The sequence below is a fragment of the Lepidochelys kempii genome, chromosome 8 (assembly GCF_965140285.1).
Source record: "Lepidochelys kempii isolate rLepKem1 chromosome 8, rLepKem1.hap1, whole genome shotgun sequence".
Classification (NCBI taxonomy): Eukaryota; Metazoa; Chordata; order Testudines; family Cheloniidae; genus Lepidochelys; species Lepidochelys kempii.
The window spans coordinates 84,490,168-84,506,648 of record NC_136387.1 but is presented as its reverse complement, the minus strand read 5'-3'; the positions used below and the strand labels follow the sequence as shown (position 1 = coordinate 84,506,648).

Sequence of the window (16,481 nt, the reverse complement as noted above, 5' to 3'; positions counted from 1 at the left end):
TCTTGTTGGAGATCTTTCAGTGGGGTTGTGCTTACTCTGGTGAGACAAATCACTAAGCAACAAATAAGCCACTACAGCTGAATTGTGCATTACCTGTATTTTGAGGCAAGTGTATTGTAATGATGTTTTTATCTGCTTTTTCACTTGGAATTCCAAGTTTCCAGGGGTTCAGAGTCTGCCACCCTTTTTCAGTTTGGGTAGTAGCTTTACTCTGTGAATGGCCCCATTGGGACTGCTTGTAAAGTACTCACTACTCAGTCTGAGCAAAGGTGGCAGAATCAGCCCCAAGTTGTTTTCACATAGAATTTTTATGACTTATCTGGGCTGAAATTTAGCATAAGAAATTTGGCTCAAGAAACAATAGTAAATAAAACAAAACATCCATTTGGGCTCATTATAAGTTCTGCAATATGAGCCAAATCCTTTTTCCTTACTTACATGGGACCTAATCCAATACTTAGTGCTTCTTAAGATTTGGTCCATCAGATGTCACACTGACTTCAGCTGGGATATCTGTGTGAACAAGATGAGCAAACTTGCTGTCATAAATAAAGCTAACAGGATTTGGCCTTAAGAGGTTTGCTGTCTGATGTGGCAAATAAGTTATTTAGGCTATTATTTGTACCATATCAAGAACTCTTTTGAACCCGGATCTTACAAACACTTACATACATGCATAGCTTTACTCAGGGATGTTGTCTCATTGAAGTTTATGGGAAAATTCATGTGAGTAAAGTTATCAACGTGTTTAACCATTTACAAGGTCAGGGCCATAATGAGTATCCATAAAGGCCATGAAAATACCACTGACAGTGACACAAAAATTCCTGAAATATCGCATTTGCCCAATAGACTAAAAAGGTTACAGTTATCAAGTAACCAAAGTTTCAAAAATTGCCCTCACTATGCATTTACATGATAAACAATATTGCCTTTGAAAAAGTTTCTATGTTCTGTTGGGTAAATAATCTGTGTTTTTAAAAAATAAAAATCCTAAATACATATATTCACAATAGTGTAACAATACATGTCTTTAAAATTCCCTAGACACATATTTACATGATACCCTATTATAGAAGGCTCTGTCAATATGATGGATTTTTAAAGTCCTTACATATATATTTACATAATCCATTCTTTTAACAGTCCTGAAATACATATTTACACAATAGACTAATCTCTCTAAAAAGCAATTGCAATCCATTCTGTCTAATCTCACACAGTTCTGTGAGGGATTTGTCTCTTTAATTTTGTCTTTTTCAATACTATCATTTAATTTAACTCATGTGAGGAAAAAATAGGATAATTGAGGGCCTAATCCTGCTCTCACTGAAGCCTCTGACACAATTCCCTATTGACTGTAAGGGGTGCAAATTTGAGCCACAAAACTGTAACACAAAACATGAAAAACTGGTATTTAATTCTTAAATCTTTCTAGACAATGTAGATTATCCAGTGAATGATGCTACATACTTCTATACTTTGGAATACATAAGCACAAGAAAACAAACTAAGGGTAGAATTTCCATAGTCTAAGTAATAGATTTGTCAGATACACAGTCATGGCACAAGAAAATTAATGAGCACTCTCAGAATTTGCAGCCAGCTAATAGTTAATTGGTTTTAATTAGGGGATCAGTCTCCTAATCTAGGGCCTAATCCTGTTCTGAGATTAAGCATTTCTCATACTTATAGCAGATAGGGATCTTACTCATGTTAATTTTAAGGATCAGCAAACCCACATCCGATATAATTTATGGCCTTGTGATTTTTTTCCCCAATGTGAGAGTTTATTTAATGCTTATGAAGCTGAAATGATAGTAACTTCCAGCTAGAGCCATGTATTGTGTGGGCAGGTGCTGTGTGAGGGTCCCCGCATAGCTCTGCCATATGCACCTTAATTATGACCTGCACTGCAACACCACCATAAATCCAGTCTAGAAACTCTCCTGAGCAGATATCACAACTTTGTTGTGGGTTTATTTCTTAAATTGGCAAAATTGCAATCGGAAATCAGAGTTTCATTTGTGACTGTCCAAAGTTTCATCACAGAGGTGAAAGTCTAGTACACTAATTCACAATACTGCCTAGGCATGTGTTAAACTGTTATTACTCCTTTCATGTATTCTCCCACTTTTCTGTATTAATTTTGTAGCCATATTTCCTCCTATTGTGAGAACTTTCACTGTCTACAACTCTCTCATTTAGAGGCATGGATCAGGTTAATTGTTGAATTCATAGAGAGACATGGATAATGTATATAATAAAAAACACATGGTCAGCTAGGAACAGAACATTTTTTCTCCAAAAAATAACAGAACTTTGATGTAACTTGTAATGCTTTTGAACAAGGTGGACATACAAATGTCAACATATACCTCCTTTCCCCTATCCTTCCCCCCTCCCCACTGAATTAAGATGAGTAAGCCCCTAGCCATTTATCAAAAGCATTACAGAGTAGCAGTAGCTGCTCAATAGTTGATGATACCATACTAGGAGTCCAATTTTCTATTCCCTCCCTGCAATTTCCCAAACATAACTATCTTCCTGAAGTGTCACATAGCATGACTCATCCCAGGGTATCGACAGACTTGGTAAAATTCAGAAAAGTTTTAAAGTTATGGAATCTGAAAACGTTAACAAAATTGTCGCGAACTGAACTAAGATTGCACAGGACACAAACAAAAACAAAAAAGTATTTTCTCATTACTGTTGAAACCAACTCTATGGTGTTAAATCAAAAACTCACCAAAAATCCTTCTTTATGATCTTCCCTCCCAAAAAGAGAGAAATATGGATCTAATCTGGTCCCATTTTAATCAATGGGAGTTTTGTCATTGGCTTCAATGGGAGTAAGACCAGGTCCAACAGTAGCACAGTTCTGACTTTACCACCTGACTCTGCAACCAAAATGGCATTTCCTGGGCATTTCATAAACAATATTGGCTAATGAGAATTAGCAGGACTGTATAGAAAAGTTCCCCTGTTAAGAATTAGTGAGCAGTCTGTTTTAAATATTATGACAGGTTTCAGAGTAGCAGCCGTGTTAGACTGTATTCGCAAAAAGAAAAGGAGTACTTGTGGCACCTTAGAGACTAACAAATTTATTAGAGCATAAGCTTTCGTGAGCTACAGCTCACTTCATCGGATGCAGTCAGTGGAAAATATAGTGGGGAGATTTATATACATAGAGAACATGAAACAATGGGTGTTACCATACACACTGTAACGAGAGTGATCACTTAAGGTGAGCTACTACCAGCAGGAGAGCGGGGCGGGGGAGGGCGGGAACCTTTTGCAGTGAATCAAGGTGGGCCAGTTCCAGCAGTTGACAAGAACATCTGAGGAACAGTGCGGGGTAGAGGGGGGGAATAAACATGGGGAAATAGTTTTACTTTGTGTAATGACCCATCCACTCCCAGTCTCTATTCAAGCCTAAGTTAATTGTATCCAGTTTGCAAATTAATTCCAATTCAGCAGTCTCTCGTTGGAGTCTGTTTTCGAAGTTTTTTGTTGAAGAATTGCAACTTTTAGGTCTGTAATTGAGTGACCAGAGAGATTGAAGTGTTCTCCAACTGGTTTTTGAATGTTTAATTCTTGACGTCTGATTTGTGTCCATTTATTCTTTTACATAGAGACTGTCCAGTTTGACCAATGTACATGGCAGAGGGGCATTGCTGGCACATGATGGCATAGATCACATTGGTAGATGTGCAGGTGAATGAGCCTCTGATAGTGTGGCTGATGTGATTAGGCCCTATGATGGTGTCCCCTGAATAGATATGTGGACACAGTTGGCAACGGGCTTTGTTGCAAGGATAGGTTCCTGGGTTAGTGGTTCTGTTGTGTGGTTGCTGGTGAGTATTTGCTTCTCTGTGTATATAAATCTCCACACTATATTTTCCACTGAATGCATTCGATGAAGTGAGCTGTAGCTCACAAAAGCTTATGCTCAAATAAATTTGATAATCTCTAAGGTGCCACAAGTACTCCTTTTTAAAATATTATGTTACAGTAATGCCATGTCTGCTAACGATGCAGCCTAGCGATAATTTTTCCTTGGATTGCTTTTTAATCTTTCTTTCGACGTTACTTCAAGTGCAGGAAAAGACAGACACATCTCTGGATATTAGCTGCTCACAACATGTATGAAGACCTGGAGACAAAACTTCAATGAAGCTACTCTGATTTACACCAGATGAGGATTTGGTTTCGGGAGTATTTCTCTGCCAAGAATCATCAAAATATTTCAGTCCACTAAATTTAACAGCATTTGCCATGTGGTTATTTCTCTCTTGAAAGATTCCAAGAGGAAGCAGCTATGTACAAATGTAAAGTTATCTTTCCTAATTTCTCTGAAACACAAGTTATAGCTGAAAATAAGGCACTTAAAGTCCGCAACTTATTTCCTCTTCTTTGAATGATTACTATAAATGTAAGTCTCACTAGATGGTACTCAGATCAGACATTTTAGTATTAAATGGATTTGCAAATATATATGTGTATATAGCTTTAAATGGTTGCTTATAATTACCTCATACAATGAATAAAGTTTGTAACACATAAGCAAAGATACCAAATAATTATTTAATATGATTGTATTTATTACATAATGTTTTCATGTTCCTACCCAAAAATAATTATGCTAAAATAACATTTAAGCCACATCTACACTACCTGCCGGATCGGCGGGTAGTGATCGATCTATCGCATCTAGTGTAGATGCAATAAATCGATCCCCGCTCTGCTGTCGACTCCAGAATGCCACCAGGGCGAGAGGCAGAAGCGGAGTCGACGGGGGAGTGGCAGTCGTTGATCCCGCGCAGCGAGGACACGAAGTAAGTGATTCTAAGTCGATCTAAGATACATTGACTTCAGCTACGCTATTCTCATAGCTGAAGTTGCGTATCTTAGATCGATCTCCCCGCCCCTCCCCCCATGTAGACCAAGCTTTAGATTCTTCAACATAGAATTTCATAGTGGGGAAAAACAATAAAAAGTTACATTAAGTCTTGGATCTAGTTACCTTTCATGTGTTTTTTTCATAATTTTCCTTGCTACTGTTATTAATGATAAAATAAATGACAGTTTGAACAAATGTTTGTGTCCTCAAAAGCCATATGCTCCCCCTGTTTGATCCTACAGTGAAGTTTAAATGCCTAAATTCATTTCGATAGTAAGAGAAAGAAATGTTAACACATGCAGGATCAAGACTTCACCAAAGCATCAAACAGAATATGAAGTGAGGTACTAAGGGAGAAAGTTCTTATTCAAAAAGAAATATCTGCAATAAAAAACTAATTAAACAACAGTACACAAAGTAAGTTGCTACCTTTTGAATTCTCTTCTCCCACCTCCCAAGTTTATTCCACGGTGAATAACCTCTATTAAGTCAATACAAATCAGAAAAATTCAGTCATACCTGAACTCTTTGTACTTATGTACTGCAGTGGTGTCCAAAGAGATATTGATTTATCTGACATACCATACATAGTGGAAGCCCTAGATAAAATGGACCAAATTTAGATAATTTATAAGGTTCAAATCCATTGAAGTTAGTGGAATTGTGCTCACTTATATCATATCTGAATTTGGCCAATGAATTAAGAGATGATGGGAGATTCAGCCCTGAAGTGCCTGCCACCTGCCTGTTGAAGTGTAAATACCACAAAGGGAGAAGAATTGTTTTAGTACATAGGTATTACTAGTAATGGGATGAAATTTAAGAGAATATGTAGTCTGACTCTCAAGAAAAAGTAACGATAGTGATGTCTATTAGTCTTTGGAACTCTAAAACCAAGGGAAAGATTAGTAAATGTACAATAGGATCACTTTAACATTGGCAGGGAAATGGACTAGATGATCTAAGACAGAGGTGGGCACACTACGGCCCACGGGCCACATCCGGCCCACGGGACCATCCTGCCCGGCCCCTGAGCTCCCGGCCAGGGAGGCTAGCCCCCAGCCCCTCCCCCGCTCCCCCCCATCCCCTGCAGCCTCAGCGCACCACGCTGCCAAAGCTCTGGGCTGCCGCTCTTGCCGGGCAGTGCAGCAGCGTGGCTGGCTCCGGCATGGTAAGTGGGCGGGGAGCAAGGGGTCCTGGGGGGGCCGTCAGGGGACAGGGAGCAGTTGGATGGGGTGGAGGTTTTGGGGGGTGGTGGTCAGGGGACAGGGGGTGGTTGTATAGGCGTGGGAGTCCCAAGGGGCCTGTGAGGGGTCGGGGGTGTGGATAGGGGTAGGGGCAGTCAGGGTACAGGGAGAAGGAGAGGTTGGATGGGGGTGGGGTCCTGGGGGGCAGTTAGGGGTGGGGGTCCCAGGAGGGAGGTCAGGGGACAAGGAGTGGGGGGGGTTGGATGGGTCAGGGATTCTGAGGGGGGCAGTCAGGGGGTGAGAAGTGGGAGGGGACAGATGGGGGCAGGGGCCAGGCTGTTTGGGGAGACACAGTCTTCCCTACCCAGCCCTCCATATAGTTTTGCAACTCCGATGTGGCCCTCGGGCCAAAAAGTTTGCCCACCCCTGATCTAAGAGGTAAGATTCTACAGGGTGATGTTTATTGAACCGTAATTTTGATGCATATTTTTAAATAGTGGTGTCTCGTTTTGCACCTGCAGTTTCTGAGACACAACTGCACAGGCACTTTGAAAGTGCAATTTAGGTGACTGATTTAGAGAAACAAGCAGATTTTACATATCTAACCAATCTAAATTATTATTAATATTTATTTGCATTATGATTGTACCTAAGAACCTCAATCAAGAACACGTTGAGCTAGGCTACAAACAAATAACAAAGACAACAGTCACTGCCTCAGAGGACTTGCTCCCTGCCATTTGCAGATGTAAAAAAAAAAGAAAAGGGAGTACTAACTCAAGGTGAATTGAAAATAATAAAGATTGGCCCTTATATATATATATATATATATATATGTAATATATGTATCTTCTCTCATCAATGCTACTTACGAAAATATTGTCTGAAACAAGATTTTTTAAATTCTGTATCCTCCTCCCCCAGACCATTTCTTCAGTGATGTTACAATCCAAGGTTTATTTCACTATTAGTTACTATGGAAATAACTGTGACGGCACAAACACATAATTTTGGCATTGCTAATGGCCTAATCCTGCACCACTGAGGTCAATGGGAGTTCTGCCATTGGTTTCAACAAGAACAAGAATTAGTCAAGTGACAGATGTGAGTGATTTATTATAAAAATAAAAGCTCTCTCATTGTTTTGTTTTTTAAAAACTCAGTATTAAGCTATGATGGGAAAGCAAGTGTTCAGGAATTTCTTTGTTTTCCACTTTCAGTGGCAATCTTCTCTATGAGATGATCCAACACCAGACCAAAGTAGGGGGGGAAAGGGCCCCGCAGGCAGGTAATTGCTGTTTTACACATGGAAAAATTGTATTCCATTTCATCTTGATATCTTTCCACTGGAAGATAGCAACTGAAAGATTTTTATTTTTTTTCCTGAGGGAACAGGTATTTCCCTTTCACACTGAAAAAAATCTCTGCTGGAGAGAGAGCCTTGATAAAGTCAGCATCACTGTTCTTGATAAACCATTCCTATTTTCTCCATTCTGGGGGCAAGAAACCACATTTCTCTGTCGCAAGCTTACAGCTCTTCTAGGGAAGAATGAATCCTATTACCTGGATTTAGAAAGCTAATAAGCAGCTTGCTTCCAAGGATGATCTTATAGTCCCTTCATGTGCATGTAGAGAAACAATATGGCTAAAAAGATGTACTGTATTTTTTAGAAGAGGATGACCCCAATCCCACCCAAAAAAAAGTCTGCATGTTTACTAAAGCCTTTTATCAAGCTATGTTCACTCCAATAGCCATCCAGACACTGTCCAGTATCTTGGCTTTCCATCAGCCATTCCAAATCTAGTAACCCATCATCAGTTAGAGAACGTGTTAGCTCAGAGGGAGAAGGAGACAGCTAATAAGCTGTCCAGGGAGCCTACAGTCTGCTGTCAGCCAGGAATCTGACTTAAGATATCTCTTTTAAGGCATTCAATTGATGCCAGAAGTCAATGGATTTAAGCTTTTGAGAAAGGTTTGCCTCTGTCATTTATAAAATAATAAAACCAACAGTGGTCTGGTGAAGTAGGGTTCCAAGAAGAGAGGCTAAGGGCACCTAATCCTTCAAAAAAAATATTAATGGGCAGGTAAATACCCAACTATTAGCAGAGTCAGAAAAAACAATTGAGATGGTGAGTGACTATTATAGCAATTTCATGTAGAAGAATACAGTGTTGCAGATCCTGAATTTAGAAGGTTTTGCACTATTTCATAGTATAAGGCCAGTAAGGTAGAAAGATTAATTCAAACTTGCTTTGCTTCACTATGCCCTGGTCTACACTAGGACTTTAGGTCAAATTTAGCAGCATTAAATCAATGTAAACCTGCACCCGTCCACATGATGAAGCCCTTTATTTCGACTTAAAGGGCTCTTAAAATCGATTTCCTTACTCCACCCCTGACAAGTGGATTAGCGCTTAAATCGGCTTTCCTGGCTCGAATTTGGGGTACTGTGGACACAATTCGACGGTATTGGCTTCCGGGAGCTATCCCAGAGTGCTCCATTGTGACCGCTCTGGACAGCACTCTCAACTCAGATGCACTCTCAACTCAGATGGCCAGGTAGACAGGAAAAGAACCGCGAACTTGTGAATCTCATTTCCTGTTTGGCCAGCGTGGCAAGCTGCAGGTGACCATGCAGAGCTCATCAGCAGAGGTGACCATGATGGAGTCCCAGAATCGCAAAAGAGCTCCAGCATGGACTGAACGGGAGGTACGGGATCTGATCGCTGTATGGGGAGAGGAATCCGTGCTATCAGAACTCTGTTCCAGTTTTCGAAATGCCAAAACCTTTGTCAAAATCTCCCAGGGCATGAAGGACAGATGCCATAACAGGGACCCGAAGCAGTGCCGCGTGAAACTGAAGGAGCTGAGGCAAGCCTACCAGAAAATTAGAGAGGCGAACGGCCGCTCCGGGTCAGAGCCCCAAACATGCTGCTTCTATGATGAGCTGCATGCCATTTTAGGGGGTTCAGCCACCACTACCCCAGCCGTGTTGTTTGACTCCTTCAACGGAGATGGAGGCGATACGGAAACAGGTTTTGGGGACGAAGAAGATGAGGAGGAGGAGGAGGTTGTAGACAGCTCACAGCAAGCAAGCGGAGAAACCGGTTTTCCCGACAGCCAGGAACTGTTTCTCACCCTGGACCTGGAGCCAGTACCCCCCCCCCCCCCCCGAAACCACCCAAGGCTGCCTCCTGGACCCAGCAGGCGGAGAAGCGACCTCCGGTGAGTGTACCTTTGAAAATACTATACATGGTTTAAAAGCAAGCATGTGAAAGGATTACTTTGCCCTGGCATTCGCGGCTCTCCTGGATGTACTCCCAAAGCCTTTGCAAAAGGTTTCTGGGGAGGGCAGCCTTATTGCGTCCTTCATGGTAGGACACTTTACCACTCCAGGCCAGTAACACGTACTCGGGAATCATTGTACAACAAAGCATTGCAGTGTATGTTTGCTGGCTTTCAAACAACATCCGTTCTTTATCTCTCTGTGTTATCCTCAGGAGAGTGAGATATCATTCATGGTCACCTGGTTGAAATAGAGTGCTTTTCTTCAGGGGACACTCAGAGGAGCCCATTCCTGCTGGGCTGTTTGCCTGTGGCTAAACAGAAATGTTCCCCGCTGTTAGCCACAGGGAGGGGGGACGGTTGAGGGGGTAGCCACGCGGTGGGGGGAGGCAAAATGCGACCTTGTAACGAAAGCACATGTGCTATGTATGTAATGTTAACAGCACAGTTTACTCTGAAAGAGTGTAGCCACTGTTTTATAAAATGTGTCTTTTTAAATATCGCTGTCCCTTTTTTTTTCTCCACCAGCTGCATGTGTTTCAATGATCACAGGATCTTCTCCTTCCCCGAGGCTAGTGAAGCTTAGAAAGAAAAAAAAACGCACTCGAGATGAAATGTTCTCCGAGCTCATGCTGTCCTCCCACACTGACAGAGCACAGATGAATGCGTAGAGGCAAATAATGTCAGAGTGCAGGAAAGCACAAAATGACCGGGAGGAGAGGTGGCGGGCTGAAGACAGGGCTGAAGCTCAAATGTGGTGGCAGCGTGATGAGAGGAGGCAGGATTCAATGCTGAGGCTGCTGGAGGACCAAACCAGTATGCTCCAGTGTATGGTTGAGCTGCAGCAAAGGCAGCTGCAGCACAGACTGCCACTACAGCCCCTGTGTAACCAATTGCCCTCCTCCCCAAGTTCCATAGCCTCCACACCCAGACGCCCAAGAACGCGGTGGGGGGGCCACCGGCCAACCAGCCACTCCGCCACAGAGGATTGCCCCAAAAAAAGAAGGCTGGCATTCAATAAATTTTAAAGTTGTAAACTTTTAAAGTGCTGTATGGCATTTTCCTTCCCTCCTCCACCACCCCTCCTGGGCTACCTTGGTAGTCATCCCCCTATTTGTGTGATGAATGAATAAAGAATGCATGAACGTGAAGCAACAATGACTTTATTGCCTCTGCAAGCGGTGATCGAAGGGAGGAGGGGCGGGTGATTAGCTTACAGGGAAGTAGAGTGAACCAAGGGGCGGGGGCTTTCATCAAGGAGAAACAAACAGAACTTTCACACCGTAGCCTGGCCAGTCATGAAACTGGTTTTCAAAGCTTCTCTGATGCGTACCGCGCCCTCCTGTGCTCTTCTAACCGTCCTGGTGTCTGGCTGCACGTAACCAGCAGCCAGGCGACTTGCCTCAACCTCCCACCCCGCCATAAACGTCTCCCCCTTACTCTCACAGATATTGTGGAGCACACAGCAAGCAGTAATAACAGTGGGAATACTGGTTTCGCTGAGGTCTAAGCGAGTCAGTAAACTGCGCCAGCGCGCCTTTAAACATCCAAATGCACATTCTACCACCATTCTGCACTTGCTAAGCCTGTAGTTGAACAGCTCCTGACTACTGTCCAGGCTGCCTGTGTATGGCTTCATGAGCCATGGCATTAAGGGGTAGGCTGGGTCCCCAAGGATACATATAGGCATTTCAACATCCCCAACAGTTATTTTCTGGTCTGGGAATAAAGTCCCTTCCTGCAGCTTTTGAAACAGACCAGAGTTCCTGAAGATGTGAGCGTCATGTACCTTTCCCGGCCATCCCATGTTGATGTTGGTGAAACGTCCCTTGTGATCCACCAGAACTTGCAGCACTACTGAAAAGTACCCCTTGCGGTTTATGTACTTGGCGGCTTGGTGCTCCGGTGCCAAGATAGGGATATGGGTTCCGTCTATGGCCCCACCACAGTTAGGGAATCCCATTGCAGCAAAGCCATCCACTATGACCTGCACATTTCCCAGGGTCACTACCCTTGATATCAGCAGATCTTTGATTGCGTGGGCTACTTGCATCACAGCAGCCCCCACAGTAGATTTGCTCACTCCAAATTGATTCCCAACTGACCGGTAGCTGTCTGGCGTTGCAAGCTTCCACAGGGCTATCACCACTCGCTTCTCAACTGTGAGGGCTGCTCTCATCTTGGTATTCATGCGCCTCAGGGCAGGGGAAAGCAAGTCACAAAGTTCCATGAAAGTGCCCTTAAGCATGCGAAAGTTTCGCAGCCACTGGGAAATGTCCCAGACCTGCAACACTATGCGGTCCCACCAGTCTGTGCTTGTTTCCCGAGCCCAGAATTGGCGTTCCACAGCATGAACCTGCCCCATTAGCACCATGATACATGCATTGGCAGGACACATGCTTTCAGAGAAATCTGTGTCCATGTCCTGATCACTCACGTGACCGCGCTGACGTCGCCTCCTCGCCCGGTATCGCTTTGTCAGGTTCTGGTGCTGCATATACTGCTGGATAATGCGTGTGGTGTTTAATGTGCTCCTAATTGCCAAAGTGAGCTGAGCGGCCTCCATGCTTGCCTTGGTATGGCGTCCGAACAGAAAAAAGGCGCGGAACGATTATCTGCCATTGCTCTGACGGAGGGAGGGGCGACTGACGACACGGCTTACAGGGTTGGCTTCAGGGAGCTAAAATCAACAAAGGGGGTGGCTTTACATCAAGGAGTATTTCAGGCAGGACTTCACGGAGGGTTCCAATAAGAAATGGTGCACCTAAGTTATTGTTCTTATTGGAACAAGGAGGTTAGCCTGGCCTCTGATTGATACATGGCTAGATTTACTTCGCTGCACCTTCTCTGTGAGTGACTGCAGTGTGACCTAGAAGAATGAGTCCCCTAGACGGGGGAGGAGGCAAATGAGTACAAAACAAAACTGGTCTATTTCTTGTTTTGATCCACTCCATCTATCTTTTACATCTTTGGCTGGCAGCAGACGGTGCAGAAGGACTGCATGCCATCCACATCTCATGGCTGCTCAGCAGAAGATGGTGCAGTAGGACTGCTAGCCATCCTTATCTCTTGCGTGCCCGGCAGAAAATGGTACAATACGACTGCTAGCCATCCTCATCTCTTGCCTGCCCGGCAGAAGATGGTACAATACGACTGCTAGCCATCCTCATCTCTTGCCTGCCCGGCAGAAGATGGTACAGTACGACTGCTAGCAATCCGTATTGCCTGCCTGCTCACCATAAGACGGTTCAATAGGACTGACTGCAGGACTAAAGAGAATGACCTGGTCAAGTCACTCCAAATTTAGTCCCTGCGCCCATGTCTGCCCAGGCACTCCCAGCCGACGTGGCCAGGAGCACCTCGGACAAGACGAGGACGGCTACCAGTCGTATTGCACCATCAGCTGCCACAAGGCAATGGGTTGCTGCTACTGTGTAGCAATGCCGTACCGCTTCTGCCAGCACCCAGGAGACATAGGGTGACGGTTACCTGAGCGGGCTCCATGCTTGCCGTGGTATGGCATCTGCACAGGTAACTCAGGAAAAAAGGCGCGAAATGATTGTCTGCCCTTGCTTTCACAGAGGGAGGGAGGGAGGGAAGGGGGGCCTGACGATATGTACCCAGAACCACCCGCGACAATGTTTTAGCCCCATCAGGCATTGGGATCTCAACCCAGAATTCCAATGGGCAGCGGAGACTGCGGGAACTGTGGAATAGCTATCCACAGTGCAACGCTCCGGAAGTCGACTCTAGCCTCGGTACTGTGGAAGCACTTCGCCGAGTCAATGCACTTAATGCACTTAGAGCATTTTCTGTGGGGGGACACACACTCGAATATATAAAACCGATTTCTAAAAAAACGACTTCTATAAATTCGACCTTATTCCGTAATGTAGACATACCCTATAAGTTTAAAGTAATTATTTCTGATGACTCCTTAGGAGGCACATGCTTCATAGTACCTCTAAGAAAATAAGCACATGCAAACAGAGAGATAAAAAAAGAAAAAATGATGATGAACGTGAAATTGCTAAAACAACAAATATTCTCGTTATTATATTTCAATTTGTAGTTCTGAAAAATTACAAGTTGAAATACAAGACATTTTTCCAAATGCATTTTTCCATATAAATACAGGTAGTAGTATCATGCTAAAGGACTGCAGATGTTCCAAAGTAACATGTTTTTAAAATGAAGCTAAAACAATGTTGTGTGATAACACAATACTGTTTCCAAGTCTTCTTTCCATTTATTTTCAAAGCAGAGCTTTCCTGATTACAAGCGAGGGAATTATATGCTGCACTTACAGGAGTATGAATTCTATCTACCAGCTGTTTTCCCACATCTAAATACTCTGTTTCTGTGATCCTTCAGATGAGTGTTCTATCTGCTTTTCTATGCATTGGAGACTATTACCACTGAAGTTAACTGCAAAACTATTGACTTCTCTGGATCAGGCTCTATGGGGAGTTAAATAACTTCAGCGGTATTAAGTCAATATTTTGGAAACATAAATTTCTTCCCCGACGTTCTGTGATTTCTGGTGAGGGTTTTCCCCCTGAGAGGTTTGTTTATATCACCCTTTCTGCAAAGAATTCCTTGGTTTGCTTAGACTCATCCTGCAAACCTTTCTCAGGCAAAACACCCACTACTGGGGAAGCACTAATGGATCAGGTGCTTGTTCAGGCTACCATTCACTTCCCTGAAGGAAAAATAACCAGCTGTGGTCCTTCAGGGCCTCAGTGTAAATAACTCAAATTGTCAATTTTTGATTAAACAGATATAGTTATAAAGTTTTAGTCCACAAAGGTAAATCATAAAATTGGGTTTTCTGAGTTATAGCCATGTCACACAATATGCATGTTACACCAAAGCAAGAGTTTTATTTTCCATGTATGTCCCTTCTGTAAATGATCTCTGAGTATGACCAGCCTGCTGGGATGCAGAGAAAAGGAGGCTTGTTTCTAAGAGGCTTCTGCTCATTCTGCAGATTAAAGAGGGAAATATTTTGCCATGGAAATCTCATGCATAATTGGAACAGGAAAACTGCACTTGGTTTTATGGAGACGCCTTTAAAGAGATTAAGGAGCCTGCTAAACCTTCTCTTCTGCCGCAAATGAATTAGCTACTCAGGAGCAATTAAAGCAGCGCTCAGGCACGGAGATAAAGTTGTGCCCCCCGGTGACCTTCTACTGGAGGAAGCGACGTTTCGGCTGGCAGGACTCGGGCAAGGAGACAAGCGGCTCGCTCAGTCCCAGTACACCGGCTCCAGGCTCTGCACCCCCAACCACAGCATCCTCCTGTCCAGAACTCCCCTATGCCCCAAATCAGACCACTGCGAAGCCGCCCAGTGCCAGCGCCCTGTATCCGCACCCCCGGAATCCTCCGACCTCTGCACCCCGAATCGCACCCCCCTCACCCCTACCCTGTGTGCACAACCCCGCACCCCCAGCTCCAAAATATTGTCCACACGCGCCCACCACTCCAACCCGAATCCAATGCTCCAGCCCCAGCCCCGTGCTCCCTTCCCCAGCACACCACCTGCCCCAAAGCCAACCCCCTCCCCCGCCGCCCAATCCCGGGCTCTGGATCCCCCCTAAACTGAGCACCCTGCACCGCCGCCCGAGGGCATCTGCCCCGCCCCAGGCCACCTGCCCCTGCCCAGCTCCCTGCAGCAGACGCTCGGACCGCTGCGCCCCAGACAAACCCCCCAGAGCCGGCGAGGCACCTGCTCCGGCCCCGGGGAGCAGAGGCGGCTTTCCGAAGAGTTCTGGCCCCCGCTCGCCCGCAGCCCTGCGCCCACCGAGCCCCAACTTTCCCACCTCCCCGAGGAGGCTGCAACAAGCCCCCCCCCTCCCCCCCAGCCGCGGGGAGGGAGCTGCTCCCAAGCCCCTTGCCCCCCCGCGCCAGGGGCAGGCAGGAGAGCCCCAGCCCCTTCGCTGCGGGCGGGGGGCGCCGAGGGGGCCCAGCCCCCGGGAGCTGCCGAGGGAAACAAACTCTTGCGGCGTCGGCGGCGGCTGTTCACTTGCTGGAGCCGCGATGTAAACAGGCCAGACGGCGGCTCCGGCTCGCCCCATCCCCATGCTCCGAGCGCCCGCTGAGCCCGGCGCCCCTTTCCCGGCGGGGGAGCGGGGGGTTGCTTACCGCAGGGAGAGGCGGAGGCTCCCCCCTTCCTGGCCATCTTCGCCCGCTGCCCTCCGCGCCTCTTCCCGGCTCCTCAGCGCGCTCTTTGTTGCTGCGATGGCATGGGAGGCAGCGGCGGCCGGGCAGCCTGGCGCTGGGCTCCGCTCTGCTGCCGCCGCCGCCGCCGCTCGTGTCCCAGCTCCTGCGCCCGACGCTGACCCCTCTGGTCCCGTCTGGGCGCCAAGCAGCCACTGCGCCGAATCCGCGGGGGCGGCGTCTCGGCAGCGGCAGGCAGGCGCAAGGGAGCCGGGGGAGCTGTGTGTGCTCCGAGGGAGCCAACCCGGGCTGGCCTTCCAAAGGCGGGGGGGGGGCTGCGTGTGACACCTCCTGCAGCGCGCGGACCTCCGCTCCGCGCGCAGCGCCCCCCCCCCCGGCCCAATGCAGCAGCACCGCGCAGGGGGCCCGGGGAGCGCCCCCCCCCCCAGCAAAAAGCAGCCTCCCTAACTTCTACCGCAGCCTGGCTCCTGCTGCCACCAGAACTTTGGCAACTCCTGAGCAGGGCTGCGGGGCCTTCCCTCGGGGGAGCGAGGACAGGAAGGTAGCGGCGTAACTTGAACGCACCTTGTAGGGGCGGGAGGTTGCACTAGCAGGATGGAAGTTACCAAAAGCCCATCGGGCTTCTCGGGTGGAGGCCGGAAGCTGAGCTGCTGATCGGGGTGAAGCGGTTCGGCTGAGGACAGCAAGGAGCGCTCTCCCCGTCGGAAGAGCGCCTCTGGGAAAGATTTGCGAGCTGTGTGGTGTCCACAGGGCCAGACTGTTTCTTCAGACCTTTTGCCACGCATAGAAACTATGCCGAACTCACCAGCAGTTTGTTGCTTGAGCCTTTGGCAAGTGGCCCTTGGAAAGTTTCCTCTCCAGTTTTCAGAGTAGCAGCCGTGTTAGTCTGTATTCGCAAAAAGAAAAGGAGGACTTGTGGCACCTT

The 16,481-nt window shown here is 46.3% G+C and overlaps 1 protein-coding gene and 1 long non-coding RNA gene across 3 annotated transcripts in view; one reads left to right on the top strand and one right to left on the bottom strand.

The window, feature by feature from the left end:
- The window catches only part of LOC140916156 (uncharacterized), a 64,226-nt gene extending 59,697 nt beyond the window's left edge, over positions 1 to 4,529 (top strand). Inside the window, exon 3 of the long non-coding RNA XR_012160442.2 lies at positions 4,100 to 4,529. This is a non-coding gene — a long non-coding RNA (uncharacterized LOC140916156). The remainder of the gene's footprint in view (positions 1 to 4,099) is intronic.
- Positions 1 to 15,642, bottom strand: part of SLC44A5 (solute carrier family 44 member 5) — a 183,419-nt gene extending 167,777 nt beyond the window's left edge. For both annotated transcript variants that reach the window (XM_073357319.2, XM_073357326.2), the window contains exon 1: positions 15,521 to 15,642. In XM_073357319.2, coding sequence (XP_073213420.1) covers positions 15,521 to 15,557 — 37 coding nt within the window. In that variant the 5' untranslated portion in view covers positions 15,558 to 15,642. The remainder of the gene's footprint in view (positions 1 to 15,520) is intronic.
- Between the last annotated feature and the right edge of the window lie 839 nt (positions 15,643 to 16,481).